This window comes from Artibeus jamaicensis, unplaced genomic scaffold, assembly GCF_021234435.1.
Source record: "Artibeus jamaicensis isolate MK-2021 breed Jamaican fruit bat unplaced genomic scaffold, CSHL_Jam_final contig_718, whole genome shotgun sequence".
Taxonomy (NCBI): Eukaryota; Metazoa; Chordata; class Mammalia; order Chiroptera; family Phyllostomidae; genus Artibeus; species Artibeus jamaicensis.
Window position 1 is genome coordinate 2,807,741 of NW_026521936.1, and position 25,051 is coordinate 2,832,791.

Genomic DNA, 25,051 nt, shown 5'->3' on the forward strand with positions numbered 1-25,051 from the left:
TTCCTGGTTCTGGACCCAGGGACCCTAGGAGACTTCAAAGGAGATCAAGGTGGACCCAGGTTAGAAGTGGGGCCACAGAGGAAAGGGCGCAGGTCATTCCTCTGCATCTACATAGTCCGACCTGCCTGGAAAGGGCACCACCTGCACCCCGGCCCTCACCTGCAGGGTGCCTGGTGGCAGAGCGGGCCAGGTGGCAACGGGCAACGGAGGGGCAGTGGGGAGAATCACGAAGTCAGGATTGCAGGGCTGGAAGGCCAGAACCGTCCTTTGGTCCCGGGACTCCTGAACATTTTGAGGGGCCTCGCTTCCTGGCAACCTAATAAAGGTTACGGAACTGTCCCCAGAAAAACGACCACACACAGTCTCATACAATCTGTGGGGCTTGAGTCCTACCTGTGCGTCCCTGGGAGGCCCCTGGAGTTTTTACTGGTGAGGAAATCAAAGCCCAGAGAGGAGGGGGCTTGCCTGGAGGTCACGGTCATTTGTGGTGGGGTCTGAGAGTGTAGAAATACCCGAGGCTCACTGTCTGGCTGTGGCCTGGGACACACGCACCCTCCCTATTACACCCACCCACACACAGTAGCCCCCGCAGGAAGGGGACTGTTTCCAGGGAGAGTGGCCTCTGAGGCAGGGTGGGGGGGGCAGGCAGGTCCAATCCAGTTCGGGGCGGCTGGTGCCCGGGGCATGGGGCTGAGATAAAGCCTCCCAGCCCCAGCTCTGAGGCCGCCTGTGCAGACCGACTTAGAGGCTGAGCTGCAGTCGAGTGCAGTGTGGTGTGGACAGGCCGGTGCTGGCCTCTGTGCTCACCTGCTGCAATTGCCTCCCGCAAGCTTAGCCCCAAAGTCCCCTGTTGGGGGAGCTGTGGGGGCACCATGCTGCTCCCTACTCTCCTCTTTGGGATGGCACGGCACTAACCAACGGGTAAGCAGCCCACCCTATGACTGGGACCCTCTTCTCCTTTTCCTCTTCCCCCACAGCTGGAAGCCTCCGGAACAGCTGACTCCCCTCCCAACCTCAGTCTCTTCAATTAACTCACGCACTTTCTTGAGAGAAGGCTCTTTGAAGAGCAGGTTCACAGGACAGGCTTCTGGGTGATGGATTGGCGGGTGCGGGGGTGGGGGACGACAGAGGCAGCAGCTCTCATTCCCACCCACGGGCAGGCGGTGGTGTGAGCAGACGGCGACCCTCCTGGTGGAGGAGGAAGTGACCCCCCCGTCAGGAGGACCTGGTGCCCTGCACCAGCCTCTACCATGACCTGAGCCAGGTGAGTGGACCTGTCCTCGGTGGCCCTGCAGGGCTGTGTCCCATCTACAAGTGAGCGAGGGTCAGAGTCTGGGCTCCTGAGCACAGGGGCCACATCCTTGTGGGGGGATGGTGGCCCGGCAGTGATGGGGACAGTAGGCATCTAGGAGGCAGGTCTGGGTGGGCTCTCAAAGGGCAGAGTGGAGGTCCCGATGCCTCCTGCCTGTGCCTACCCTACTGTCACCTCCCCAAGCTCATCTCGTGGGGAAATGAAGACCGAGAAGAGGAATTACATGAGCGATTCACTCAGAGAGTAGGTGACCGATTGAGTGACCGTCCCAGGCCATTCCCAGGGATGGGGCTGAGCTGAACACTAATGTCTTCTCCCCTCTGCCTGCTCGGTGGACGCAGCCTATTGTGTTGACCCAGACAGTGAGGGCCTGCTGCCCAGGCTTGGGGGACCCCAACTGCAGCCTGGGTAAGTGCCCGAGATTAGCTCAGACCTGTGGGTTCATGGAGGTAGCAGGCAGCCTGACTGGGTCCACCCCACTCTCCCCCTGTACCCACCACAGCCCTGGCAGACGCCAGCCCCAAGGGCCACTGCTCTGCCATGTGGCAATGCCAGCCTCAGGCAGGCTCGGCTAACGGTTCTGCAGGAAGCCTGGAGGAGTGCTGTGCCCGGCCCCGGGGACACAGCTGGCGGGATGGCCGTTCCCAGGCCTGCCTCAGCTGCCCCAGACAGCAGCTCCCAGGTGGGTCCCCAGCCTGCCAACAGGCACGACCCCAGCTATCACCTGCTGCCCCCATCGGCACTCCCACTTGGAGTTCTAGAGCCCTGGGCCTTTCCCCACGCCCACTCCCTAGGAGTCACCTCCCATCCTCTGCCCAGCAGAGGGACCGTGACTGTCCACCTGCTTCCTCCACCCTCCTCCCCCACATTCAGAGGCTCACGATGGTGTGTTTTCTATAGGGAGCACCCCCTCTCCAGCCCGTCTGCAGCCCCTGGCAGGGGCCGTGGCCCAACTCTGGAGCCAGCGCCAGCGACCCTCGGCCACCGGTGCCACCTGGTCTGGCTTCCACTACCGCACCTTTGAAGGCCGCCACTACCACTTCCTGGGCCACTGCACTTACCCGTTGGCAGGTGCTGCTGACTCCACCTGGACCGTCCACCTGAGCCCCGGGGGCCCTTGTCTGCAGCCTGGGCACTGTCAGCCGGTGTGAGAGGCAGAAGAGGATGGAGACAGGGAGGAAGCTGGTTGTGGGAGGAGGACGCTGACCACCTCGCCCACTGCCATCTCCCCCCAGGCCTGGGTGCTGATGGGACCAGAGGAAGTGCTGATTCGGGGCAGAAACGTCTCTGTGAATGAGCAGCTGGTACCTGATGGGGAGTCGCAGCTGCTCCCCGGTAAGGGACAGTGTGCCCACCTCAGGGCCGGGCCCAGCAGGGCAGCGGGGGACTGAGCTTGCTGCTCCCTCCTCGGCCCCCAGTGCTGCTGGGAGGCATTTGGAAATGAGGAAGCCAGTGGTCCCAATAGCCCCCTCCCAAGGGGTCCTTGAGTGAGCCCCTCTCCTTAACCACTTGACCTCTCAGAGCCTCAGTGTCCCCACCTGCCTCCCACAGTGCTGTGGGGAAGGGTTTGGTGCCAGTAGGTGGGGGCACCCCGATATCCTGGTTGGGCTCCACGGAGTGAGGTGGGAGGGGTTCTGCGTGAATGCCCCTCACTCAGGAGGATGTCCAGAGAGGTCACGGGCTTCTCAGGGAGGGCTGCGATGGGGACCCAGTGGGGGCCGCTGTAAAGGGTGTAAAGTGCAGAGTGTCCATCCCTTCTCCTCCCTTCCCTGGGCAGTCTGAGCCCCAATGTGCTGCTGGGAGGGGTGGAGAGTGTGACCCCACTTCCCCTGCTCAGGCCTGAGCTTGCAGTGGCAAGGGGACTGGTTGGTGCTGTGGGGGGGGGTGGGGGTCATGGTGCGGCTGGATGGGCCCAGTTCAGTCTCCATTTCTGTGGACCATGAGCTCCAGGGACAGACGTGAGGCCTCTGTGGGGTCTACAGTGGTCGGCGTGAAGGTAAGTGGGGTGCGGTGGTGGTGGTGGTATGGGGGGAAGGGGAGACTTGAGACCTCAGACACAGCACCTCCCCCCCCCCCCCCCCCCCCCGCCACAGATGACTTCTTGGAGCCAGGAGGCGGCCTGGCTGCGTTGGCGGCCACGTTTGGGAATTCCTGGAGGCTCCCTGACTCAGAGGTGAGACGCAGCCCCCAGAGCCTGGGCCGCCTTGCTCACCGCCTACACAGCGAACACCCAGCTTCAAAGCCGACACCTTTAAGCCTCTGTTCTGCCTCCTGCAGGTGACAGGTCCTGTCCCTCTCCCAGATCCTCAGAGGAGGAAAGGCAAGCGCAGGGAGCCACAGGGGCTCACACAACCTCGCTGCCTGTGTGAAATGACCCCTCGGGACACATGCACTGACTTGGTTGCCAACCAGCTTTGGTTAACTAGTTATCAAATCTCCTGCCTCCAGGCTGACAGTGACCTCTAAGTCCCCTACCCAATTCCCCAAAGCCCCAGGATGATGTCTGAGCTTACAAGCAGCTATGAGAGCTGAGGCTATTCTTCTGGTGTCCTCGTTCATGTGCCCCATCCTTGCCCCTTGGCCTGACTCCAGATGTCCACAGCCTGGGTGTCTGGATGCAATGGAGGCAGCCCAGGGCTGCGAGGAGCCCCCTCTGAGGGGCACAGAAGCGGGTGTGGAGGCTGGCCAGCTGCGGGCTGAAGCCCAGGATGTGTGCCACCAGCTGCTGGACGGCCCATTCAGAGAATGCCATGCCCAGGTATGGGTGGGGGTGCAGCTGGTGTCCTGGCACTGGAGCGGCCCAAACAAGGGGGTGCTGGGGAGGTGCCAATCAGGGAATCTGATCTTGCCACTAGATTGCTTTGGGCCATCAGTCAAACCATCCTTCTCTCTGTGCTGAGGTTTGTTTGTTTGTTTTTGCTGGGGGTAGGGAGAAAGAGAGGGAGAAAAACATCAATGTGTGGCTGCCTCTAGCACGCCCCTCCCCCCCAGGGGGACCTGGCCAGACACCCAGGCCTGTGTCCTGACTGGGAATGGAACCAGCAACCCTTTGGCTTGCAGGCCCGCACTCAGTCCACTGTTCTGGGTTTTATCTCTGGAAGATGAGATGGCTGGTGTGGATGATCTGAGGTCTTTTCCAGCCCTCATCTGAGCATAAAGCAGGACGACAGGAAGCAAGAGTAGGGGGGTGGGGTGCTGGTGGTGGAGGAGGGGGCTGGCTGGCTGAGGGGCTGTCCTTTCCCCGAAGGTCCCCTCTGCCGGCTACCAGGAGGCCTGCTTCTTTCCCTACTGTGCCGCGGACCCAGCGGGCACTGGCAGGGAGGGCTGTACGTAGGCAGGCTGTGTGTGCCACCTTGGCCAACTATGCCCAGGACTGTGCCAAGCGGGGCATCCACGTGCTCTGGAGGAAGCCAGGCTTCTGTGAGGCCTCCCCATCCTGCAGAGTTGGGGCTTGGGGGAGGGCCCTCGTGTGACCCCTACTTCCGAGTGCTCTAAGCTCCCAGCGTGGCCTCCGAGCTCCTCCGGGGCAGCGAGTTCCGGCGTGGGGGACCGGGGCGCCCTCGACTTACAGCCGGCTCCTGCGCCCGCAGAGCGCCGGTGCCCGGGAGACCAGTTGTACTCGGACTGCGCCCCTGCCTGCCCGCCCAGGGGCTGGGTGGGGGACGAAGGAGCGGAGGGGTCCTGCGGCGAAGAATGCGTGAGCCGCTGCGAGTGCCCGCCCGGCCTCTTCCGGGCCGCGCCCTCTCTGTGCCGGCCGCTTGCTGCCCCTGCTTCCACCGACGCCAGCGCTATGCCCCGGGGACCCTGTGCGCCAGCGGTGCAACCCGTGATGGGTCCGAGGGCACTGCCGATCCTCTCGCTGGGGTTAGAGACCGTCAGGTCCCCTCTGATCCCTCCCTTATGTTATCTGCTCAACCTGTCTTTCCTTTTGGGGACCCCTCGCGAGTGATCCGTGACCTCTCATGGCTTAACTGGCGGCCCTGCTTGAACACCTAGCAGGTGACCTACACCCGCTGGTCTCTAACTTTAACTGGAGGAAGAGGTGCCGGGGGGAGGCACTAGGGCGTGTTGGGGAGCAGAAGACGGTCTCCAGCTTAGTAGCCCCCTCCACCGGGGGGCTGATCCAGAGGGCGCTCTCCCACCTCATGTGTCCACAGCGTGTGCCAGGACTGCCGCTGGCTCTGCGCGCAGGCGCCGTGCCGGTCCGAGTGCGCGGTGGGCGGCGATGGGCACTACCTCACCTTTGATGGGCGGAGCTTCTTCCGCGGCAGTTCAGGTTGCCGCTCGGTCCTGGTGCAGGTGGGCACGGGACTAACTGGGGGCGGGAGGGGGGCGCTCTTGCTAGCGGGGGAGACATGACCGTGAAGAAACCACTAAATCAATGAAGAAAACACACCCAGTCGTGCCGGGAAAAAGCCGAGGGAGAAGGGGATCTGCAGGGAGGATGGCTGGGTTCTCACCTCCTCAGGTTCCCGTGATGTCATTGCCACCCCCGCCCAGGGGCACAAAATAAAGCCCAGCCTCACAGTCCTTTCCCACAGAAGGGATCAGTTGGGTCTGGCCCAGGCGACTTAGTGTAAAATAATCCCACGGCCAATAAAGATCTTCTCGGTTCCCTAGTAAAGTCAGGTGACATCCCAAGTTCTGGCCTACCCAGGTTCTTACACAGACTCAAACAGGCGTGCACATGTGACATATGCCCATGCATGGGTGTGTAGATTTAGCACACAGGTATGCACACAGAAACATGAGCATACACACCCAGGGGGAGGAGAGAGGGGAGCCATCTCACCCTGACACGTAGACACGTAATATACACGCATGCACATTTGCACACACATGTGAGTCTGGCAGGTAGCACCCACTGGGTGGGAGCTGCCTCCAGGTGTGTGCTGCGGGTGTCCCGTAGAACACCCGTTCTCAGGTCTGCCCCACTCCCCGCCTGCCCCAGGACTTGGCCAAGGGGCAGCTGTTGACCGTGCTGGAGCAGGGTGCCTACGACTCTGGGAGCTGCCACCGCGCCGTCTCGGTCTCCCTGGGGGACACCCACGTGCAGCTCAGGGACTCAGGCAGCCTTGGCTCTTGGGGTACCTGCCTACTAGGCCTTTGCTCCCAGCAGCCCTTGCAGCTTGGCTCAGGCCCTAGCAGCCTCCTGTTATGGCTCCTCTCCCTGCAGACTCTGGCTTGTTCCAGCACCTTCTGTCCACATGGCCCTGTGGTTTCTGAGCCCCAATCCTCCCCTCAGACTCCCAAACTCGCTGCCTCTATTTCCCCTAACCTCCCCACCTCTGAAGCAGACACACAGGCCTTTGGAAAACTTCCAAGGCATCCTCTGCCCCATCTTTGGGGATGGCATTCCAATAACGGGCCAGACAGACCCCTCCCCATTCTGGATGCTGAGCCCAGTCCCTCCCCCTCTCTCCCCTGCACCTGCTCCTGTGCACTGACACCAAAGACAAATTAGGTGTAAAGGTGATCCTTAGTCCATGAGGGGAGTGCTCAGGGGGAATGGGTGACTTCCCAGGGCTCACACCAGCTCCCCTTACTCAGTGTGGGCAGTCCACTGTGACACCAGCCCTTCCGCCTCCTGCTCAGTCCTTTCCCTTCTTGCAGCCCCATCCTGCCAAGGGCTTGTCCCCCTACCCTCCTCAGCCCAGCCCAGCCCTGCAGGGCAGCCCCTCACAGGCCCCCTCTTCCAGGAGCTGTCCTGGCCAATGGGCAGGATGCGGGCCTGCCCTGGAGCAGCCCCGTGGGCCTCAGCGTCTCCTGAGCCTCTCCCACCTTCCTGCTGCAGCGCTGGTCTGGAGCCCAGGTCCTCTGGGGGGAGGTGTCTGACCCTGCAGCCTACATCATCCAGGACCCTCACCATGCCCACCAGGTGTGCCAGGCAGCAGGTGAGTTGCTGGGCGAGGCCACCGTGGGCCCAGATTTGACAATTTCACACCCACTTGGGTGGCCCAGGTGCAGGGGCTGTGTGGCACCTTCACCTGGAGCCAGCAGGACGACTTCCCAACGCCTGCTGGCAATGTGAAGACCAGCATTGCTGCCTTTACTAGCAAGTTCCAGCTAGCAGGCCAGGGAAGGTGCCCCTCGGAGGACAGCACCCCACTGTCCCCCTGCAGCACCCACACACAGCACCACGATCTCTCGGAGACAGTCTGTGCCATTCTGAATGGCCCGGCCTTCCAGGTAGCTTGTTGGGGCCACGCCTCCTGTTCACACCTGTAAGATGCGGTCAGTACCTTTTCTGCCCTTCGCCTGGGCTATTGGGAAGGCCTTGCTCTCTGCTGTGGCAGTGGGGACAAGAAGAGATGGGGACCCTGTTGGGGAAGAGCTGGTTCGTTTCCTCATCTTTCCCCTAGGAGTGCCACTGGGTGGTGGACAGGAGCTGTTCCACCGTCGCTGCTTGGCAGCCGTGTGTGGCTGTGCCCCCGGCAGGGACTGCCTGTGCCCGGTGCTCGCCGCCTATGTTTGCCGCTGTGCCCAGGAGGGTGCCCCATCTCCCTGGAGGAACCAGACTCTGCCGTGAGTCAGCTCAGCCAGCTTACCAGCCCCTAGTCTCCTCCTCCCAGCTAGGAGGGATGCAAGAACTTTGCAGGGGAGTGGGAAGGGGGATGGGACCCTAGGAGGACCTCTGACCTTGGTAGATTGCGTTTGTAGGGGATGGGGTTCCAGAGTTGGGCTGAGCAGCAGTGGCTATACCGTGACCTGCTTGTGTCTCTGTGCCTAGCTGTCCTGTGTCCCCGGGGCCAGGAGTGCCAGGAGTGTGCCCCAGTGTGTGGTCAAAACTGTGGGGAGCCAGAAGACTGCAGGGAGCCAGGCAGCTGTGTGGCGGGTTCTAACTGCCCCCGAGGGGCTGCTGTGGGACCCCGAGAGCCAGTGTGTGCCCCCCAGCTTGTGAGCCCATCGTTATGTCCCCGGCAGTGCCACCATGAAGGACTGCAACCCTTAGTGAGGGCGGCCACCTTTTGGCGGGGACAAAGAGCCTGGGGAGGAGGAGGAGTGGGACAGGGGTGTCAGCACGGCATGCACATTGCAGATGACAGCACTGGTGACTCCGCCGCCGCTGTGGAGCACTTTCATCTACTTTATCTTATTTAATTTTACTGAATTCTTAACAATAACTCATAAAGCAGGAAGTGGAAGAATTGTTCCCATTCTGCAGATGAGGAAACTGAGGCTCAGATAGGCTAAATAGCTTGTAGTCACACAGCTTGCTAATGATTAAGGTCTAGAGCCCAGACCTCTGAATTCCAGCTGAGCATGGTCCAGAGGGTTAGTGAAAAGTAAAGGCAAGTTGCAGAACTATGGAGGTGGGGCCAGGGGCCAGGGCTGGGTGGGCGAGGGTGAGACTTCAGCGAAATCCCCCTCCTACCTGGGATGGGAGTGGGGTGGTTCACTGTCTCTCCCGTTCCTCAGAGCCCAGAGAATGGCCCCACTGGGGCTGGGGCAGGAAGGGGTGACATTGTCTATCCCAGACATGCTGGGATGCTGGGAACAGCTCCAGTCCCTGTGCTTGTCACAACTGGGGTCTGGGGGCAGGACACTCAGGTCTGGAGTGGACATCAGGGTTCCTAAGTGTCTCCCAGGTCAGACCAGGCGCCTGGAGGTGAGCCTGGCTGTGGCCCGGCCCCTCACCTCCCTCCCATGTTGGCAGTGTCTGCGGGGAGAGGGGCCTCTGGAACTGCACCACTCGCCACTGCAGTGACAGGCTGGAGTGGGGGCCACTCTGTCCTTTGGGTCAAGCCTTGCCCTCTGTGATTTCAGGAGGAGTCTGCTTGGAGCCAGCGTCCTGCCCCTGTGAATGGGGGGGCAGCTTCTTCCCACCAGGCACGGTGCTACGGGAGAACTGCGGGAACTAGTGAGTGGAGGGCTTTGGGGGAGCCCCAGGCCCCCCGGGGGGGCTGGCCCAGAGCTGTGGCTGATCCCAGGACACCATGTGCTCAGCACGTGCCTGGACAGCCAGTGGTTTTGTGGGGGTGACAGTGCCTGCTGTGAGGGGCCAGGGCCTGGCTGTGCAGAGGGAGAGGCTCCTGTGCTGGGAGAGCAGGCATGTGTACCCCACGAGCGGCTTTGTGACAACCAGGATGACTGTGGTGATGGCTCAGATGAGGAGGGTGAGTGTCTCCGCCTGTGAGGGGCAGTGGCCGAGGGACAGGTCCGTCCTCACATACGTCCTAGGGCCGTGTCCAAGCGGCTGCTCCCATCACCGGCAGCGATGTCACGTAGGCAGGGGTGTTCTGAGCTTTACTGGGGTGAGGGACTTCTACGGGGCTTTTTGTTGGCCTCCTGAGCCTGCCCACCTGCCCCGCACACCAGGCTGTGCTACTCTGGGCTGCCGGGAGGAGCAGATGTCTTGCAGCTCTGGCCGCTGCCTGCCCCTGGCCCTGCTCTGGGAGGGGCAGGATGACTGTGGAGACAGGACAGATAAGCAGGGCTGTCCCTGTCCCCCCAGCTCCCTGGCCTGCGTGGATGGGCATTGCCTGCCCCCGTCCCTGCTCTGTGATGGATGCCCTGCTTGTCCAGATGCTGCTGACGAGGAGTCCTGTCTGGGTGGGTGATCCCCGCCCGGCCTCCCACCCACCAGGCACCCCCTCCTACCAGGCCCATCTTGGGAGCCCCAAATGGCCTGCCTCCCCTCCTTTCCCAAGCCAGGCCCCCCCCCGGGAAGTTGGGACCCACGGGTGTGTGGGTGGGAGCACCCCAAACAGCGGGGTACGGCACAGTGCCCTGGGGCCAGCCCCCCTTTCTCCAGCTGCAGGGCATGTGAGCTGCACCCCCGGGGAGGTGCCCTGCACCGATGGCGGCTGCATGGGGGCCATCCAGCTGTGTGACGGAATCTGGGACCGCCCAGATGGAGCAGATGAGGGGCCCGGGCACTGCCCTCTCCCCTTGCTGCCCACACCCCCTGCTGGCACCTCCCCCAGCCCCTCTGCTGGCTCCCCGGTGGCTGCTCCAACCCCTCCGCCAGCACCAGCTCTGGTGAGGCTCTTGGGGGGACAGGGGTCAGAAACCTGGGGTGAGGCAGCCTGGAGCGGGGGCAGGAGGGCATATCCGAGGATTTGGGGCAGATGCTGGGGTAGGGAGGAGCAGGGCATGAACCCCAGCTTCCTGAAGACAGCAGAATGAAAGGAATGAAGGTGTTCGAGGGGGGCTGGGAGAGTCCAAACCTTACTTCCTGACGTTCAAGGCCCCCTCTGAGCTGAGGGAGGCTAATGGCAAGTCCTGGTTGAGGGGGCGGCTTTTGGAAAATTAACAGGGCAGCAAAATGCAGAGCAACTGGATTTAGGGAGAGGTCGAAGGTGGGGCAGGGGCCAGGCTCGGGTCAGGAACAAGGCGGGCCTGGAGCTGAGCGGGGGCGGGCGGAGAAGGAAGGGCCGGTCTGGCCCCCCGGGGTCTAGCGCGGTGCCCGCCCTGCAGCGCGGCCCTGAGGCCCCTTGGAATTCCTGTGCAGCGGCGAGAGCACCGCGGACGAGGGCCCAGACGCCTGCGGTGTGCCGCAGGCCTGTGCAGCCCCGCCCCCGCTGCCTCTTCCACCTCCATCCCCCACCCCCAGTGAACCAGCGCTCCCACCGGCTGGGGTGGTGCGCCAGCTAGAGTGACTTAGGTCTGGGGCATCAGTCTCCTTTGATCTTTTTCCTGAAGCTGCCTTTGAAGAGTCTTGCCCTTCCGCCCGGGCCCAGGAGAGGGAAGAAAAAGGTTTTTGTCTTTGCTTACATTTGGGCAAGAAAGGATAAGAGGGGGTGGCTCTCTGGGCCAGGGAAGTGGGCCTGTCTGGAGGGCTGCCCCCAAGTCCTCCCCACCGGACTTGGGGCTTCCCTTTGTGCCCTTGCAAGTCAGCCCTTCAGACTCAGCAGCCTCCCTGGGGGGCGGGGCAGTGGCTGTCCACAGGCCCTTCCCCTCTTGGACCCCTCTCCAAAGCACCTCGGAGCCAGGCTCGGGTCCCAGGTTGGCCACGCCCCTTTCCTCCTCAGTTCCTCTGGCTCCCCTGCCAGACCCTCTGCAGGGAAAGGGCAGGGGGTAGGAGCACCGGACACTCACTGTGCCCGCAGGCTCCACCCAGCTGCCCCTGTGGGGACCGCTTCTGTCCTTTGGCTTCCCAGCTGTGCCTGAACCTTGACCGGCTCTGTGATGGGGTCACCGACTGTCCCCAGGGCGAGGACAAGCTGGCCTGTGGTATGGAACTTGGTTTCCCCGATGGAGCCCAAGGCCGGTGGCAGGGCCAGGCAGGCGGTGGCCCTCGCCCCCCACTTGACTGTTTTCTCTCTGCTTCCCCTCAGAGGTGCCGTGGGGGGCGGGGGGCGCCCCCAGTAGAATACTCCTGCCTGGATGGCCTCTGCATCAGTTTCCAGCTGGTGAGGGTCAGGGGTTGTAGTTCAGGGGGCAGAGCCATGGCGCCACCCAACTAAAAAGGGGCGCTGACCCATTTCCTCCCCAGGTGTACAACGGGAAGCCCGACTGTGAAATGGCGTCAGAGGCCAAGGTCTCCCCAGAAGGGCAGGGTTGTAGGGCCTGGGGCCCCTGGAGCCTGTGGGGGCCGTGCCCCACACGTGTGGGCCCGGGGTGCAGGGCCGGAGCCGCGGCTCCCCACCCGAGCTCCCGGTGCTGCAGCTCTGCCCAGGCCTTTGGCACCAGACTCAGGCCTGCTTCACGGCTGCCTGCCCAAGTGAGGGGTCAGGGCCCCGGGGGGGGGGGGGTGACAGCGGTGCACAGAGAGATGGGTGAGGAAGGCCACCGGCGCCTTCCTAGACCTCATGATGCCCCTGCCTGTCCGGCCCCTCTTCACAGCGGACAGTGAGTGGACCTCCTGGTTGCCCTGGTCCCTGTGCTCTGAGCCATGTGGGGGCACCGAGACCCGGCAGCTGCAGTGCTGCCAGCCCCAGAATGGGGGCCTGGACTGTGCTGGGCCGTCTGGGGGCACGCACAGCACCCACCAGACCCATGAGTGGAAGGGAGGGGGAGGGCAGGGTGGGGTGTGTGTGTGTAGGGGCTGCAGGGGACCCTCCGAGAGCTCTGCCTCTTGTTTTCCTCAGGTCCCTGCTCTCAGGATGGCTGCCCCAGTGCCACCTGCTCTGGGGAGCTAGTGTTCTGGCCCTGTGCCCCCTGCCCTCTGACCTGCGATGACCTCTCCAGTCAGACTGCGTGTGCTGCAGACCAGCCCTATGGCAGCCCAGGTGAGGGGCTCTGGGCCCAGGGCGTGGTGGGCAGGCCTTCGAGGCCAAGCTGTCTGCAGGGACACCTCATCCTGGGCCTTCCCTAGGCTGCTGGGGCCCCTCAAGGCAGGTGCTGGGCTGGGCGGGGCAGTGTTTGCGGCCCAGGCAGTGCCCCTGCTACTGGCCTGGGGAGCCCATCAAGGTCAACTGCCAGCTCTGCATCTGCCAGGACGGGTGGCCCCAGAGCTGCCGACCCGACCTGGACTGTGCCGGTGAGGCCTCACCCTTGGCCTTGCCCAAGGGGTTCCCCGCAGCTGGGCACCCACCCCTCCTCTACCCGCTGACTCTTGGCTGTCTTTTTCAGTGCACTGTGGCTGGTCGCCCTGGTCCCCCTGGGCTGAGTGCCTGGGTCCCTGTGGGAGCCAGAGCATTCAGTGGTCCTTCCCGAGTCCCAACAACTCCCGCTGCTCCAGCCAAGGTCACCAGTGCCGAGGCATCTGGACAGATACTGGACCCCCGCCTGTGACCCGCGGGCACCTGGACCCCTCTCCTGCAATGCCCCGTAAGGAAGCTGCTTGTGTGCCTTCCCCAGGTGAGGTCCTTCTGCGTGCACCCCAGACCCCAAAGGAGGCGCACCCCGTTAGTCTAAACCCCAGGATGCCCAGCACCGCTTTGGGGAGCACTGACCTCCTGCATCCGTTTCCTGCCCTCTGGGTCCTAAAGGGGGTGCAAGGAGCCCACAAATGCAGCTGGGTGAGTCCGGAGGGGCAGGGGTCGTCTGGTTTGCGTCCTGTGCCTCTGTCCTGTGCCTCTGGAGGGACCTGGGTGGGGCTGGTGGGGTGTAACTGCCCCAGGCCAGTTGCAGTTTCTCGGGTGCAGAGGTGAGGTTCACCCACTTGGCCCAGGACCTCCCTGTTCTGGGAAACTCCTCACTCCAGGCAAACCAGGGTGGACTGGCTGCCTAGGTGAGCCCATTCACCAGGTGAGGGGTGGTCCTCCCTTCCCAGGTGCCAGGCCAAGCCACGTGGGGGCTGTGAGAAGCACGGCCAGGTCCACCGTGTGGGTGAGCACTGGCGAGGGGGCCCCTGTACAGTCTGCCAGTGTCTGCACAACGGCACCTCGCTGTGTTCCCCCTACTGCCTGCTGGGCAGCTGCCCCCAGGTGAAGGGTATGGGGTGGGGCCTGGGGCGGGCAGTATGGTGCAGAAGGGTATGGGGGGCCTTGGAGTGTGAAGGCCATGGTTGAAAGTGGCTGATGCACTGGGCGGGTGGTCAGCTCAGCACGTCCACCCATCTCTGGTGCCCACAGGACTGGGTCCTGGTGTTCCGGGGCAGGGGAGGGTCATGCTGCCACTGCGTCCTGCCTGGTGAGTGGGCCAGGGGGTGGCAGCCCCCAGGAGCAGAGGGGTGAGGGCTCAGAGGGACCTGGGGGCAGCAGCACCCTGCACCACTCCAAAGCCCAGATGCCCTCTCAGAGGGGCGGTGCGGGAAGAGGAGCTGGCAGACTTCACCCCCTCTGTCCTGCACCCACAGGGAAAGTGCCCGCCTCTGAGGTGCCTCACCCAAGTCCTGGGGAGTCCATGCAGACAGTGACCATCACCCCCACCTCCCAGCCCGAGGCCATAGCCCTGCAACCAGAAATGGCAGCGGTGACAGTGCTGTCCCCAGGGGCCCCCGCCAGTAAGATTCCTCAGCCTTTTGCCTACCAAGCCTAAGCCTCCCGGCAGCCTTCCTGTGGGGGGACAGAGGCCCTGGGGGCTTGGCTGCTTTGGCCAAGGTCACACAGCTCTAGGGGAGGTCAGGGTTTTTGTAGGACCAGGACTGGGACCCAGGCTTCTGGATGGAGTCCACCACTTTTCCACCGTCCTGGGAGAGGCGGGAAGTGGGAGAGACTGGGCACTGCTGGGAGGCGGCTGGAGGACAGGGTGGGCCGTGTGTCTGGTCAGCTGGCTGTGGTGGTCCCTGCAGGCCAGAGCCTGACCCTGGGGCCCTTCCCGCTCATGCAGTGCAGCCCAGGCCAGATGCCCTGTGAGGAGCTGGGCTGGGTGGAGCTGGAGCAGCTGTGTGACATGGAGCAGGTCCCTGGACAGCTCTGATGAGAGGCACTGCAGTGAGCACGGGGTCGGCTGGGCTCCCCACGGGGGCTGGTGTCCTGTGGGTGGGGGTGGCAAGAGGGCTTTAAGGTTTGGGGAAGTATCAGCCCCCCCATTTTTAGCTCAGTTCACATGGGAATGCATTCATTATCTATGCATTCATTATTCATCTATTCATTACCCATCTCACCCACCCACCTACCCATCCATCTATGCATCCCTCCAAAGTAGGTCACTATGCTCAAAAACTAGTTTTCCAATAGGAAGAGAGATCAAGTGTGAGCCAATCACAGGCAAGGGTCCTGCAGGGAGCACCCATTCAGTAAAGGACACCTGAGGCGGTGACCTGCTCTTTTAGATACTGGCCTCTTGGGACTCTCCAAGAGCCCTTGACCCTCAGAGACCTAGAGGGCCTGTGCAGACTCCCCGTCACCCTCTGCTGCTGTGGTCTCATCCACACGCAGTGGCCGGAGGCCTGCACTGGGCTTGGGGGTGTCGAGAGGAGGGAAGGTCAGGGCTTTGGTCAGCCGCAGCTGTGACCTGGGTGTCTCCTTCCCCCTGCCCAGGGGCTGCTGCCCACCTGGCTGATGCCACAGCCAGTCCTGCTTTGTGCAGGCCTGACCAGGTAACCAGCACCTGCACCCCTTAGGCCCACGCAGGCCCCCGGGTGGGACACCTGGGATGGGCTCCCAGCAGAGGTCCACACCAGGGAAATGTCCCCGCTCCCTCCTGGACTCTAGGAGGGCAGCCCGGCTCTAATGTCACCACCTCACACCTCCACAGGGCTTGTCAGGAATGCTGCCCCCGCCCCTGCCCTCTTGCTGCCCGAGTGACCCTTGATGTCCCCGCCTGTGGGCGCCAGAGGAACAGGCACTCTCCCCCGAGGGAGAGTAGCGGGCAGAGCCACTTGTCCTGGGCTCTGGGCGCAGTGACCTCTAGGCCTTCTGTTCTGTGGGTCCCCCACCCCACCACTGCATTGCAGAGAGGGGTCTCTCTTCAGCCCCCACCCAGGCTCTGGCCTCCTAACCTGGCTTTAGGCTGCTACCACCAGGGGGCGACCCGCTCCTGCTGCGGTGCCAGGTGCGGTGAGGAGCAAAGGAGAAGAATGACCCCTTGGTCAGGGTCTAAATACCTGGGGAGGGTGGTGACACACCTGGCTAGTGTCCCAAAGCTCCTCCCCACCCCAGCCATCCCGACCCAGAAAGCCCAGTGGGCCTGGCTTGATGGAATGATCTTGGCTCTTCCTGACAGTGCCAGGCGCCTGGGGACTTTGGGCCCCCTGGTCCCCCTGCTCAGCCCCCTGTGACGGAGGCATCCAGACAGTTGGGCGCGGCTGCTCTGGCTCGGCTGCTGGGGACGCCGAGTGCCAGGGACCCCACAGCCAGACCAGGGACCGCAACACGCAGCCCTGCACAGGTGCCAAGTCCGCTCCCCACTCCTCCGCCTCCCCTGGGGATTTCGACCTTCTCCCAGCACCTGCGTTGGAACATCACTGACCTCTGGTCCCAGAACAAGCAAGCCCTTGAGCTGAGAGGCTCTTTGCTGGATTCCCTGTGCCTCCTGCAGCTCCTACCCACTGGAGACCAGGTCCCCACTGTGACCCGAGGGAGGGGACCCCTTCCGGCTTCTCAGTGTTGTCACCAGGCTGCCACCAGTCACCTGAACGCAGGTTCCCCTCCTCCCCTCCATCCCCAGGCTCCTCCCTCCACCCCTGCTGAGACCGGCCTGTCTTCCCATCCGGCCCAGTGCCCAGGGGACATGGTATTTCACTCACCTAAGCAGTGCCACCAGGAGGGGGTCCGTGCCCTCGGCTGTGCCTGGGCAGTGCCCTGGGGTACAATGCTCCGGCTCCTGTGTCCCCGGCTGTGCCTGCCCCCCGGCCTCTTCCTGCACAATGCCAGCTGCCTGCCCCGCACTCTGTGCCCCTGCCAGCTGCACGGGCATCTCTATGAGCCGGGAGCAGTGGCTCGGCTGGACTCCTGTAACAACTGGTAGGCCACCTGTCAAAGTGGGGAGGGGGAAGGGGGGGCCTGGCGCTGGGGTGGCCCCAGAGATGGGCAGCGTGGACTCAGATGCACCGGGTGTGTGTGGGAGGGTGTGTTCAGCATGTGCCCATGGTGCCAGGCCCAGGCCCTTCGAATGCCAGTGTGAATGAGATACTGCCGGGCCTGTAAGGGACTGTTGTGCCCATTTGACTTATGGGAAGACTGAGACTCAAGATAAGTGAAGCGATTGTGATGGCACTAGAGCCTGGGGAGGGGCTTCTCACTTCTCCTCCGGTTACTTCCACTTCTCTTTCCTGAATATAACGAATGTTTCCTGGCATCCCCTTGATTCCGGCTCAGAAACCTCCAAGAGCCCGATACTCAAAGCCGACACCAGGCCCTGCCAGCAGAGGGTGCTCTGACTCCATTCTTTTTTTCTCGTCCTCCTTTATTTCACTGTCTTCATTGTCTTCATGTTCCTTTTTACATTTGAACACTGGCCGCTTCCCCAATTCTCCCCTTCATCCTTCCCCCACTCTTCCCCTTTGTCTTTCGCTTTTTCTCTCACGTTATTTGTCTTTGTCAAGTGGACTTTAAAACACGTATTGGAAAAAAAAGGAAAGGAAGGGAAAGGAAAGGAAAACACTGTTTTCCTCCCCAGGAATCTCAAGTCAGGACCTGCTCTCTAAATAGCTCCCACCTGGCCCTGGAGAGTCGTTCAAAGTCATGTCCGAACAGTGTTTAATCAATACGAATGCCAGGGCGTCAGGGAGCTCCCGGGGGGGGGGGGGGATTCTGCTCCTGGTGAGAATCCTGGGTCACGAGTGAAATCCTTGTAGGGCCTGGGCCAACCTGCTTTACTGCCCACACCTGGGTTTCTGTTCTGTGCAGTGGACGTAGTGGCCCGGTCGCCTCCCCGGGAAGATTCCCAGAGCTCCAGGGGCCGGGGCTGACCGCGGCCACAGCGGGCTCTCTCTCCGCAGCACCTGTGTCTCTGGCGAGATGGGGTGCACCTCGGAGCGCTGCCCAGGTACCTACAGGGCCCTCAGGGCCCATGGGGGTGCTGGCCCCCCTGAGAGAGCAGCCCTGGGGCTCCTTGGGGGTGGCCCCGGGAAGCGGGGGTCCAGGCACTGCTTTTACACCCGCTTCGCCCTTTCCCCGCCCCGACCACACAGCGGCCTGTGGCTGGAGCCCCTGGACCTTGTGGAGTCTCTGCAGCCGCAGCTGCAACGTGAGGATTCAAAGGCGTTTCTGGGCGGGCACTGCACCCCCGGCTGCCTTTGGGGGTGCCATGTGCCAGGGCCCCAGTATGGAGGCTGAGTTCTGCAGCCTGCGGCCATGTCAAGGTAAGCACTGGGACCAAGGACCCAGGACCCAGGAGCCTCCAGAGAGGAGCCAAGAACACCCCTAGTCAACCCCCCCATCCTGACACCCCAAGAGAAGTGCAAAGGCCCTTTCTAAGAGATGCCACAAAAATGTGGTCCCCAGGGAGCCCTGAGCGGGGACCTCCCTGGAGGCCAGCCCTGCTTTGGGTTGAATCCCAGGGCCTCTGGAGAAAGGGGAGGACCCCTGGAGTGGGATGTGGGAAGGGAGGGGTGCCCTAGCGTGTCTGGGATCCAGGGGAGAGAGTGCCTGGGTGCATAAGGGGGAGGAGGAGGTGGGCTGGGTGTGGGAGGGCAAGGCCTGCTGTGACCGGGGGCCTCTCCAGGTCCGGGGAGGGAGTGGGGCCCCTGGTCTCCGAGCTCCGTGCCCTGAGGCAGTGGCTTCCAGAACCACGCCCAAGGCAGTGGCCTGAACAGCCCACGGACTTCTCCAGCTGTGGTCTACAGCCCTGTGCAGGTGAGGGCGGCCCTGGGCACCTGCCTGTCCGCTGGTCCTCAGTTCTCACCCCACGTGACCCAGGGCCCTGTCAACCCCTCCCTGTCACCCCAGGGCCCCTCTCCCTGAGCCCCTGTGCAGTCCTGTGACTTCCCCGAGGCTGTACTGGAGCTGAGCTGGGGTCGGGCTGTCAATTTCTGTGTCCACAGGGCCAGTGCCTGGTGTGTGTCCCAGGGACAAGCAGTGGCTGGATTGTGCCCAGGGTCCTGCCTCCTGTGCCGAGCTCAGCGCCCCCGGAGAGACGAACCAGACCTGCCAGCCTGGCTGCTACTGCCCCCCGGACCCTCCTGCTTGTGAGTGTTCCCCCTGCTGGCCTCCCGGGGCCTGGGGCCGTGGATGGCAGGGAAGAGCCAAGGGTGTGGGGCTGGAGACAGGAGTCCCTGCAGGGGGTCTTTGGTACCCCTGACTTTGAGGAGAGGCACTGAACTCAGGGCAGGGGCGTGGCTCAGCTCTGCCAGTGACCAGCAGGTGACTCGGGTGAGTCTCGTTCATGTCTTGCCAGGCCTCTGTGTTTTCTTTTGTGAAATGGTGGTAGATCTAGATTCCCACCTGCTCAAGCGCTCTGTTCTCTTATATCATGGTTTGTTATTCACTGAGCACCTACTGCGTGCTCATGTTGGGGCTGTGTTGTGGGGAAAGGGCAGGGGCTACCCTCACGGCACCGCCAGTCTGGGGAGAGCAAACTCAGAGCCCGTAGAACGAAGACAGAGCCATCCACACCCAGATAGTGAGCTCTGCAAGCTGTAGGAGGGGTGCAGACTGGCAGGGGCGGGGCCAGTCTGGGTGGGCTTCCTGGAGGAGGTGGTCCTGACTCGCCATTCAGGACTGGAGGGTGGTGGAAACCAGGGCTGGGAAGCTGGAAGATGCAGCAAGGGTGGTGGAACTATGGGGGCCCGGGTTCAAATCAGGCTCTTCCACCAGCGGCTCTGGGATGTCGGCCTGAGTATTCTCGTGCCTTGCTTTCTTCTTTCATAAAATTGGGGTAGTAATGCCTTCCATCATTGGAGTCCCTACGATGGTGACATTTTTTCTCAGGGCGCCTGGCCCACACACTCCGGTACCCCTGCTGCTTTTTTAAATAAAGGTTTTATTTATTTATTTTAGAGAGATGGGGAAGGGAGGGAGAAAAAGAGGGAGTGAAACATCAGTGTATGGTTGCCTCTAGCACACCCCATACTGGGGTATGGCCCGCAACCCAGGCATGTGCCCTGACTGGGAATCAAACTGGTGATGCTTTGGTTCGTAGGCCTGCACTCAATTCACTGAGCTACACCAGCCAGGGCCTGCTTTAAAAAAAAAAAAAAAAAAAGATTTGAGATACTAGTGACTTCTGTCCATACTCTCTGTTCACTTGGTTTTGTCTGTGTTTTTTTCCTGATGAAAGCGTGGGGGTCTCCGTGTGGATTTTTTGCATGTGGTACTTTGTCAGCCAATTTCCCGGGCATTGCATAGCGGGGTCTCTCGGCCTCCAACCGGAGATGGTCTTTTGTCTCAGAAACTGGGGCTCCACGCCTTTCCCCAGTGACAGGAGGGGGAGAAGGACAGATGTTTGTGGCAGGAGGGGGGATGATGTTTGAGGGTGGGGATCTGAGAAGGGGTGCTGCGCTCTGACGAGCCCTGGAGATGCCCACCACTGTGCACCAGTTGCCCCTCGGCCCTGGCCAAGCCACACCCCCACATTCCTTCCTCTGCTGCCCCCCAGGAGCTGAGGATCCTTGGGGACCCTGGTTCAGCTGTCGCCGGAGCTGTGGGGGAGGCCTGCGGAGCCGCACTGGAGCCTGTGACCAGCCCCCACCCCAGGGATTACTGCGAGGGGCCTCGGGCCCAGGGGGGGGCCTGCCAGGCCCTGCCCTGTCCAGGTACCTGCCAGACGGGGGTGGGGGCAGAGGCAGGGGAGCTCCAGGAGGCTTTTTGGGGAACGGGCCAGCTCTGTGACCCACACAGCTCTCGCTCGGCCCCTCCTGTCCCCTCACCCACAGTGACCAACTGCACCTCCATAGAAGGGCCGAGTTTAACCCCTGTGGCCCTCCCTGTCCTCGATCCTGTTAGGACCTCGTGGTGAGTCCGGGCCCCCTCGGCACGCCCACCTGTGCTGGATCCCGAGGGCAACGCTGAGGGAGGGCAGGGTGGGGCAGCCCAGCAGTGGCGGCAGGAACGGGGTCAGTGCCCACCAGACCGCTCCCCCTTGTCCCCTGAGAGTCTCGGGCAGTGGCCCTCCCCTGGCAGCCCTTGTCTGCCTTACAGCCAGTGTTCCTCAGTTCACATGTTCATTCCAAAATCAGCATGAACACATGGGACTCACCCCATTCTGTCCCCCAAAACCCCAGGACCATGTCGGTGCACCGACACTGAGTGTGCGTTTGGGCACGTGTGTGAGCGCCTGGCCAGGACCATGGACAGGGGACAGTGCGGCTGTGCAAACAGGGCGCCTGTCCTGCCCAATCTGTTTGGTGGGCCTGGCCACGGCGGGGGCGGAGAGGAGGAGGGCGGGGTGTGCCTGGCTCCTGTCTCCGGCAGAGGGTCCCAGCTCTTTCCTAAACGGCTGCCCCCTCCGCTCCCCGGTGCCCCGGGAGGTGCTTTGCTTCCTAAGTGTTGGCCCAGGTTTCCCACTGAGCCACCCCTTCCCGGAGGGGATGAGCTGCTGGAAGTTCTGATGGTGACGAAGGACACTCAGGCACAAACTGCTGAGGACCCTGAAATGGACCAGAGTGTTGCACTTCCCTCCGCGCTCCCCTGCCTGCCCTCCCTTCCCCCTCTCTCCGGTGCCTCTGCAGGCCTCCCCAGGGCACCCCTCTTCACCCCATTGCCACTGACCAGAGCCCCCCTTGTTGTTCCCCAGCACTGTGTGTGGCACTGCCGGCCCGGCTGCTACTGTCCCCTGGGCCAGGTGCTGAGTGCAGATGGGGCCCTGCGTGTGTGGCCCGGCCACTGCGGCTGCCTGGACCTGCTGACCCGGCTGGCCTGGCCCGACGGCTGCAACTACTGGTGAGGCAGGCGTGTGGGCGGGAAGCAGGGGCAGGGGTGAGGGAGGGGCGCCCCTGAGCAGCCCCAGGTCTCAGCAGAGACCCGCGTTGGACTCCCACAGTCCCCGAGAAGATATGGGCATCCGACCCCTTGATTACAGGTGGGGAAACTGAGGCAGGTGTGTGTGCGCTGTGGGAAAGGACAGGTATGGTGTTTTTTCCACTGTCTGTCCCCAGTGGGCCAGACTGCCTGAGGTCATTCCCCATAGGACACACCAGCCGGGGACCAGCAGGGAGCCCAGGGGATACTCCAGAAGGGCCCTGAGAGGGGCAGGGCGTGGTCTCCAGAGGATGGGGAGGGGACCTGAGACCTTGGCAGGAATGGGGGTGAAGGGGACAAGGTGGTGCAGGTGGGGTGCGTGCGAAGGACACAGCAGCACTCAGCTGCCGCTGACCCCCTGTGCCCGCGTGCCCCCCACAGCACCTGCTTGGAGGGGAGGCTGAACTGCATGGACCTGCCAGGTACATGCCCAGCTTGGAACAGGGTGAGGAGAAGCTGCCAGGGTCTCACAGATGGCTGGGACTGGGGAAGGGACGGCTGTGTCCCAGGGCCCACCATTGTCCCCCGAAGTGCCTGGTGGCCTGTGCCCGTGGTCGGAATGGACGTTGTACTCCCAGACCTGCAGGGGTCAGACGAGGACCCTCGCCCGGGCCTGTGCCTGTCCCACCCCTCAGCACGGAGGCCCCCGGTGCCCTGAGGACACAGGGGAGGGGTCGGGCCCAGCTTCAGAAGGAGGCCTGCCCCACCCCGGCGTGCACCCAGGTGAGATGCCCAGACTGGTCTCTCCAGTCCCAGTGAGGGGGGCCTCCTGGGCATCCTCAGGCAGGTGGTTCTGTCTTCCTGGCCCAGTGGATGGAGCCTGGGGCCCACGGGGACCATGGTCTCCCTGTGGCGCGTGCCTGGGGCAGTCCCATGGGAACCGGGTGTGCAGCTGGCCCCCCACACCTGAAGGAGGCAGGCCCTGTCCCAGGGGCCACAGGCAGAGCTGCCCCTGTCAGGACAGCTCCATGCGGTGCCCAGGTGAAGCCTTTCGCAGAGCCCGGGAGGGTCCCTCGTGAGGCTGGGAGGAGCTGCCTTGGCTGTTGATCCCCCCATGCACACCCACACGCGCACCCCTTTGAAGGGTGGGTTGTTCACCTCGTGGATCTGGGGCAGGGTGGGGGTTGGAGCAGGTGGTAGGTGTGGCAGGAGGGCTCGTCCCCTGGGGCAGCCCCTCAGCACCCACCGCCTCCGCCCCCTCCTGCTGCAGACTGTGGGGGAGGCCAGGCTCTTCTCCCCTGTGGGCCGCCCTGCCCTCGCTCCTGCCAGGACCTGGCCCTGGGGAACCTGTGTCAGCTGGGGGCCCACAGGCTGCCAGCCCAGCTGCGGGTGCATCCCTGGCCAGCTGTCCCAGGATGGCCTCGGTGTGGCCCCCGCCCACTGCCAGTTCCAGCCCAGAGCCGTGGGTCACTGCACCCTCAGCCTCACCCACAGAGCCCCGGGCATTGCAGGGCCCACCTGACCCCTGGCCCCTCTGCCCAGGGGCCCCATCTGGGCTGCAGGATGAGAACCGGGCCCCCTGGCCCTTCCAGTGCTGTAGGCCTCAGTTCCCCACATTCTCCACATCCCCCACATCGGGGCTGGTCCAGGACCCTGGCCCCATGGGGTGGAGGCCGATGGGGAGGCAGCTAGGAGACAGTGGATGGGGGGAGGTGTGGAGAGAAGGTGCTGAGATGTCTGGGGTCCCACCCCCGCTCCTGTGCCCTCAGGGGTCCCTCAGAACCAGAGCCGGGCACTGGGGTCTGAGCTCAGCTCTTGGGAGATCCTGGAACCCAGAGAGGTGGTGACCAGGCCATGTGACAAACTGATTTCTGCATGATAGTGTACATCATTTGTACTATTATACACATTACATCCATGTATAAACAACTAAATGATGCATTGTTATAATTATTATATAATTTTAAAGAAAGGAGAGAAGAAAGCAGAGTAAGTATATATTCATAGAGTTTGGTCTTCTCTCTTCTAGTCTTCTCCTCTCTAAATCCCCCTTCTATTCTGCAATAGGCCTGATCCAATAAAGTGCAAATTTGCCTACACCAGTCACCACCAGCTTGAAACTCACTTAAAACTCCTAATGTAGCCAGAATGCCTTCCACATCCAGCCCGGTGTATCTGTCTCCTCAGCGTCACTTCCCGCCCTACACGTTGTCCACGCACGTACCACGTGCTCGCTGCTCGGGCTGTTTCCGATGCCCAGCTGGCCTTCCTAGCCACAGCTCTCCTCCTCTCCTGTCTTCGCTGGCTGGGGCTCCCAGAACAACGCACCAAGGGCAGGTGGCTTTAAACAGCAAAAATTAATCTTCTTACAGTTATGGAGGCTGGAAGTTTGAGAACGAGGTGCCAGCATTGTCAGGGTCTAGTAAGGACTCTGTTCGTGGCTCACAGACAGCTGTCTTCTCACTATTTTGTCACGTGACAAAGAGCAAGCTCTCTGTGTCTCTTCTTTGAGGGATGCTAATCCCATCATTATAGCCCCACCCTCACGACCTGTTTACATTTAATGAGTTCCCACGAGTCCCACATCTACACACCATCACATTGGGGTTAGGGCTTCAACATATCCATGGGGAAGGAGACAAAGCCGTCCATAGCACCTCTTTTACTCGGCTAGTTCCTACGTGTTTTAATTCCCAGCAGCCACCACTTCCTCAGGCATTCGTGATTAACCACACCACAGGCCCTCACCACCACACTCTAAGGTGTCGAAGCTTACCTTTTTCATTGCATTCGTCTCTTTATTTTGTAATTATCTGTTTCTGGCCTGCTTCCCCAATAGACAATGAGGTTTTTGTCATTCGACTATGTACTCCCAAACCGGGCACATGGTAGGCAACTGAGGATGGTTTTTGAATGAATGTAAGAAAAAGTATTGCCCTCCTTGGCTAAATAAAACCTGGAAACTTCAAGGTTGACACTGGCCCTAAAAATGCAAAGGAAACGGGCGCAGGAACAGGAAATCTCCTAGCCCATCCAGAGCGCTTTGCCCTTACTGCAGAGTCTCGGAGCAGGTCTCCCGGACGTTACCTAGTAACCACCTCGCTAGAGGAAGGCGGGAAGAGCAGAGAGCGAGCGGTTCCACGTCCAATCAGGATCCCGCATTGGGGGAGCCAATAGCAGCTCTAAGAGCCGCAGACTGAATCAGGACTAGCGTCCAGTGATGCCGCGGCGCCTCGGGCTAAGCGGCTGCCGTGAAGTGATGCATCCCTCGGGCTAAGCGGCTGCCGTGAAGTGATGCATCCGTCCCCAGGATCCTAGAAAGCTAACGCCCCCAGATGTGGGAGAGGCGCGCACTCCATCCCCGCCGGGGAGCCCTCCCTCTCGGGGCCCCGGTTGCCCGGGTGGTCGCGGGGGGCGGTTTCTCCTGCCAGCCAGGGGAGGGGGCGGCTTGGAGCCAGTGGCAGGGTCAGCGCAGGCCAACGAAAGCAGGGGTCATGAAGCCCAAGGAGTCGGGGAAGATTGGTCTGGAACGGCGCTGGGTCCGTCCACGCCCCTCCGGTAGATCCCTGACCTGGGCTCCGGTGAGGCGGGTGGGAAGGGCAGAGTCCCTGCAGATAAGCCTGCCTTG

The 25,051-nt window shown here is 62.3% G+C and overlaps 1 protein-coding gene across 1 annotated transcript; it reads left to right on the forward strand.

Annotated features, from left to right (window-relative positions):
• Positions 1–872: 872 nt before the first annotated feature.
• LOC119035849 (SCO-spondin-like) lies at positions 873–23,302 on the forward strand. Its single transcript, XM_053671848.1, is given in 61 exon segments — positions 873–903; positions 906–921; positions 1,161–1,209; positions 1,211–1,330; positions 1,654–1,720; positions 1,815–1,994; positions 2,213–2,457; positions 2,548–2,647; positions 3,150–3,308; positions 3,406–3,485; positions 3,915–4,070; positions 4,560–4,637; positions 4,639–4,737; positions 4,905–5,040; positions 5,043–5,102; positions 5,105–5,140; positions 5,469–5,611; positions 6,264–6,381; positions 7,012–7,190; positions 7,274–7,501; positions 7,675–7,699; positions 7,702–7,837; positions 8,902–8,921; positions 9,080–9,173; positions 9,260–9,429; positions 9,632–9,865; positions 10,074–10,432; positions 11,593–11,667; positions 11,751–11,853; positions 11,856–11,978; positions 12,101–12,253; positions 12,346–12,486; positions 12,573–12,737; positions 12,830–12,976; positions 13,469–13,626; positions 13,774–13,871; positions 13,940–13,946; positions 14,032–14,144; positions 14,471–14,574; positions 15,809–15,970; positions 16,296–16,346; positions 16,349–16,375; positions 16,378–16,434; positions 16,437–16,548; positions 17,526–17,572; positions 17,718–17,888; positions 18,251–18,340; positions 18,343–18,381; positions 18,570–18,713; positions 20,126–20,225; positions 20,227–20,279; positions 20,400–20,423; positions 20,426–20,478; positions 21,260–21,405; positions 21,865–21,911; positions 22,015–22,160; positions 22,162–22,222; positions 22,288–22,464; positions 22,694–22,788; positions 22,790–22,889; positions 23,193–23,302. Coding segments are annotated over 61 exon segments (6,717 nt in total).
• Positions 23,303–25,051: the final 1,749 nt, after the last annotated feature.